The following is a 4973-nucleotide window of genomic DNA, read 5'->3' as shown; positions in this document are numbered from 1 at the left end:
GCCTGCTCACTCTGCTTTCCTACCCTTTCCAAAGCACCTTATTCATCAGGCTGTGACTGGAATCGGGGGAAACCAGGTGGGGTGTGTCTGGGAGGCAATACCAGAGCAGGACTATAGTCCGTATCAGAACCTGAGCCTCAGAAGACCTCACTCAGTTCCCTCTCAGCTCTGTGACACTAGGCAAGACACCATTCCTCCCTGTGGCTCATTTCCCTTTCTGCAAAATCAGGGAGTCAAGGGACCCTTTGGCTCCTTAACCACAGTCATTCTGTGCCTGCCCGTTAGGGAGTGGAGCTTCCAAAAACAGAGGGGTCATTGAGAGCTGGGCTAGGAGCCTCTTGAATTCCCACCAGCTTTTGTCGGGGGCAGACATAGGCGGTTTTCTTTCTCTGCTTCCTGTGTCCTGCCTTAATGCACTGAAAACCTGTGAACTCATTTTTCTTCCCCTCCCAGAAGGAAAGAAGAAAAGGATGGATGGAGGCTGGGAGAACCAGTACACAGGCTTACTGCAGGGGAGAGAAGACCTATACACCAACAACAGACAAACCAAACTTTATTCTGAAAAGCAAATTAGTAATCACCACTAAACTATTAAATGAGGCACATCGGTCCCCCTCGCTACTGACCCACACCCCTCCCACTCCCACCCTCTCCCACCCTCTCTTTTGGCCTTCGTAGAATACTAGAAAATTCCTCTACTGGATCCGCAAGTAGTCCCAGACTTTTGGACTGGTAGGAGTCCACAGTCCACTGTGGACTACCTCAAGCTGGACTGAGTCCTGGAGTCGAATGAGGGATGCCAAAGAGGCTGCCTCCAGTATTCAAAAATTCTGGGCCAGGTCAGGTGGCCAGTCCTATGGTACAGGGTCTCAGCAGGAGGAGGGGGTGGGTGTCGGGGCTGTTTTACACGTCCTTCTCGCATCTGGAGAAGCAGCTGGAAGCCAAGCAGGAAGGCACATCTAGAAGAGCCAGTTAGCTCTGGAATGTTTCAGGCACATCTGGTTGGATAAGACACCGTGAAGGCAAAGGAGACGTCTGCTCCTGAGTAAGGTCACCCAACCACAGACAGAGCACCATGAGCTCTGGGGGCTAGGAAGAGATCCTCAGGGCGCTGGTTCTGAGCTGAGGATGCAACTTCAACAGTGATCTGGAAAAAGAGAAAAGGAACAAAAGCTGGAGCTTAAACCCATTGTTTAGGGCATGGAGGTGCACGGCTCAGTTCCGGGTGTCTGGAATCTTGGAACCAAGTCACAGCATAAGGAGTATCGGAATTTCTCTTGTGTTAAGGCAAAATGAATCTTCACGCTTCTTGGATCTTCCTTTGGACAATGCTGAAGGGAAGCTGCTGGGCAGAGGTCATCCACTCTCCCCTCTGTTGGCCACTCTGCAGCGCTCTGCTGGCCCAGCCCAGAATGGTGCCCCTTGCCAGGGAAGCAAGCCCTGGGAGAGGTCGGCATGACCACTACGGGAATCTCCATGGCCTCAGAAACATGGAAACCTGCAAAAGAAGAACCAAAGTCATGGCCAGCCAAGGTACCTCCAAGTAAGTATCCCAGGAAAGGCCAGCCCCCACCCCCCACCCCTCCCCACCCCGCCAGCACCAACGGTGGGGGCTGAAAGAATGGGTGCGCCACCTGGAGGAAGGCAGCAGCACTCCAGCTTAAATGAGACCGCAAAGGACTCAGTGTTCTAGGAGTTCCCGAAGGAAAGAAAACAACAGTAACAACAAAACAGCCACAATTTGAATGGGACAGTTTCGGTCTTGCAAGGTGAAAAACGTTCTGGAGGTGGATGGTGGTGATAGTTGCACAATCATCTGGGAACCTACATAAGGACACCAAAGCATACACTTTGAAATGGTCGAATGGTCAATTTCATGCTACATGTATATTTTACCATGATTTTTTTAAAAGTAGCCACATGAACAGTCTCGAATGTGTATTGACCCCCTTCTCTAGAGAGTACAGCCCTGTCCTGAGGAGGCCAAATCGCCAGAGTCCAGCTCCTAGCTCCACCCATCACAGCGGCTGGAGACTCTGGACAAGGTAGACTCATCTGCCTCCTAGGGAAGAGGAGAATGAGAACACAGCTCGCCACAACAGTGTCGAAAGAATGAAAGAAATACATCTAAGTGCTTTAAGCAGTGCCCACATAAATGCTCTCATGTTCCGCATGAAACACGCCCCTCCCTGATCTTTGCAGGTACAACAGAAAAGCCTCACTCTCTCTACCTAAGCTTCAAAAACACACCCCCCAAAACACATTCGGGTTTCCCCTGTTCTAGTTTCTAATCCAGACAGGGCTGAGCTTTTTCCAAGAGCAGACCTTTGTGGGATGTGGCAAAATGGCTAAACTGGTGGTACAAGTCTTTGGGCATTGTGGTTGTCACCCCTCCAACTTGCTCCCTGAATAAAAACCCCTCACCTTTTGGCAAAGGGGGGCTCTGTATTTTTTATTCAAAGGCCTATGACCCCTCCCGAAATTCAGGAAGCACCTTACCTTATGGAGGCTGGGCCAGCAGTTCACCCCAACTTCGGAGCTTTCTCTTCTCTTTGGTGAGTGAGTCCCACTCCTGCCAGCTGCTCACGGTCCATGCCAGCATCTTTTATAGGCAATGTTCTTAACAGGGACACCATCTGGATAACCTTGACTTCATTTTCCAAACAATGTAGAGGAATGTTCAGGTCCGCCAATTCCCAGGTCTCTCATGTGCCTAGCAGGAACAGGTATCTTCTCCCTCATTGAGGCAAGCCCACCCTCTGCTAGAGAAATACCCTGGGAAGGAGAAGGAGCACCCCAGATCTTCAATCACACCAGAGCCAATGGGCTGGAAACGGTGGGAATGAATGACAGCCAAGACACAGGGATGCTTGGAAGTCTTAGGTGGCAAAATCTAATTGCTCCAGATCCACAGGCAGTTAACACTGTAAACTAAATTACTTGGGCTTCTTATAGCGGGACTTCTCGGAGCCTTTGATATGCTAATGAGCATCGTGAATCTTCAAGTGGGCGAGAGATAGCACCTTGACAAACCCATTTGAAAATGAAACCGTCTTTTAGACTGTAGCTCCTGAGCTGGGGTTCCTGGGAACACCCACCGCTTTAATGTAAACAGTGCTGGGCTGGGAGACTGGAAACGGGGTTCTAATCTTATTCTGGCTTTACCAAGGGCAAGGGGTGAGGCTCACCTTGACATTCCTTCAGGGTCCTGTAGGATCCCTAATGCAAAAAGACATTGGGAGGTGGGGGTGGTGGAGCAGAAGCCCGTGAGAGAAACGCTGGGAAGCTGAGGCCAGGGAAACTAGTGTGCGTTTGGGCCTGGCCTCCAGGAACCCCGAGGCCAAAGGCGGAACAGGCAAAGGCGAGAGCAGATTCCAAACGTGCAAAGGTGCAGCCCGCGGGCATTTCCGATCCATCCTCACCTTTGCAGACGCTCCCCACCCCAATGTCAGAGCACGGACCGCGCAGGATGCGCGCACAATCCCGAGCTGAAACGAAATTCTTCGCTCATCCTGAGGCCAATGGAGGCCTGTCCTCGGCTCTGTCCGCGGCTGCGAGCCTGCCCTTCACAGTACTCGAAGCTGGAAGAGGGGCCAGGGAACGGGGATGCTCTTCCGAAGGCGGGCCGGGAGGGAAGGGGTAGTGGCGCAGCCAGAAGGCTGGTTCCAATTGGGAGCCTCCCCCGGATCTACGCGGCGCCTGTCCACGTCTCGCTCTGGGCACGGAAGGGGGTGAGGAAGCGCGAGGTTTCGCCTCGGACAGCCAGGATGCGTGGGGGCCCGCAGCTCGGATGCGGCCCTGCCCGGATCCCAGGAAACCGCGCAGGCGGCGCGTCTGGCGGGACTCCAGGCGGCTGCTCTGCCGTCAGACGGGAACTGCGGGCCAGGGCGCCCGGGCGCGGGCGGGAGCGCGGGGCGACGCGTGGGTGCCGGGGCGCACGGGCGCGGGGCGGCGGCGGCAGGAAGGACGGGGGCGCCGGTCTCGGGAGGGTCCCCGCCCCGCGGTGCGGCGGCTCATGCCACCTCCTGCTCCCCCTGGTAGCGGCGGCAGCAGCCGTAGAGGGCCGAGAGCAGGTAGAGGCCGAGGCAGAGGCCGCCGCAGACGGCGGCCGCCAAGAAGGCGTGGTAGGCGCAGGCCATCTGGTAATCCTTGAGGTTACAGTAGCTGTGGCTCTGCGTCTGGGCGATCATGATGCCCGTCGCGGCGCCGTAGAGCGCGGCCGCCAGCAGGTCGTGTGCCACGTTGACCACGAGCCAGCGCGAACCCAGCACAGGCACCAGCTCGTGCTTGCCCAGCAGCGTGAGGAAGTAGAGGCCCAGGGTCAGCAGCCAGAAGAGCACCGACACGAAGAGCGCGAAGTGCACGGGGCCCTGGTACCTGCTCGTGGCGATGGTGATCCAGAAGGCGGCGCCGGCCAGCAGCTGCAGCAGCCGCAGCACGCCGAGCGGGCCGCGCAGGAAGGCCCTCTGCAGGCGCACCGGCCCGCGGACCGCGCGCGCCTGGGGCGGCGGCTGGCGCGGGGGCGGCGGGAGCATGGCCCCCGGGCGCGGTGGCGGCGGCGGCGGCGGCGGAGCCCCGAGTAGCGGAATGGCTGCGCCGGGCTCGCGGGGGTGGCCCGGCCGACGTACCCGCTGCGCCCGCGGTGGCCTCCTCGCGTCCCTCCGAGTCCTCTTCGCGCTTCCTCTCCCCTTCTCCCCACCCTTCCTCCACTCTCTCCTCCCTCCAGCCCTCCTCTCTTTCTCCCCGTCTCCACCACTGCTACCCGCCCTTTGGCTTCCCCTCCCCGTCTCCACCCCCACTCGTTCCTCCCGGCTTCCAGCCATCTCTTTTTGGGCCTCGCTCACCATCCCGGCCCCCCTTTCCAGCCGGCGCCAGACTCCCAGCTCGGATTCCTTTCTCCCCCGGGCGCGGCGGAGGGCACTCGCACCTCCGGGCCGCCGAGGGCCTTCCGGTCTGGCCGCCCGGGCCAAGTT

General features: G+C 57.6%; 1 protein-coding gene and 1 long non-coding RNA gene across 3 annotated transcripts; both read right to left on the bottom strand.

Annotated features, from left to right (window-relative positions):
• Positions 1-536: 536 nt before the first annotated feature.
• On the bottom strand, positions 537-3928 carry LOC122900991. 2 transcript variants are annotated; one of them, XR_006383343.1, is made up of 3 exons: positions 2500-3928; positions 1635-1824; positions 537-1498 (listed from the first exon to the last, which is right to left on the bottom strand). It is a non-coding gene; the product is annotated as an uncharacterized LOC122900991 (long non-coding RNA). The 2 variants fall into 2 exon arrangements; XR_006383344.1 differs by lacking the exon at positions 1635-1824.
• Positions 3929-3936: 8 nt separating this feature from the next.
• Positions 3937-4673, bottom strand: MARVELD1 (MARVEL domain containing 1). The gene has a single exon (XM_044240259.1). The coding sequence runs from the start codon at positions 4533-4535 to the stop codon at positions 4014-4016; it is 522 nt and encodes a 173-aa protein (XP_044096194.1). The 5' UTR covers positions 4536-4673; the 3' UTR covers positions 3937-4013.
• Positions 4674-4973: the final 300 nt, after the last annotated feature.

Source organism: Neovison vison, chromosome 2 (assembly GCF_020171115.1).
Source record: "Neovison vison isolate M4711 chromosome 2, ASM_NN_V1, whole genome shotgun sequence".
NCBI classification, from domain to species: Eukaryota; Metazoa; Chordata; class Mammalia; order Carnivora; family Mustelidae; genus Neogale; species Neogale vison.
The sequence above is the reverse complement of the archived record's forward strand: the minus strand, read 5'-3'. Positions and strand labels throughout refer to the sequence as shown.

Bases quoted from the DNA above. Each gene is read 5' to 3' on its own strand.
- MARVELD1 (XM_044240259.1), bottom strand. From the start codon at position 4,535: ATGCTCCCGCCGCCCCCGCGCCAGCCGCCGCCCCAGGCGCGCGCGGTC.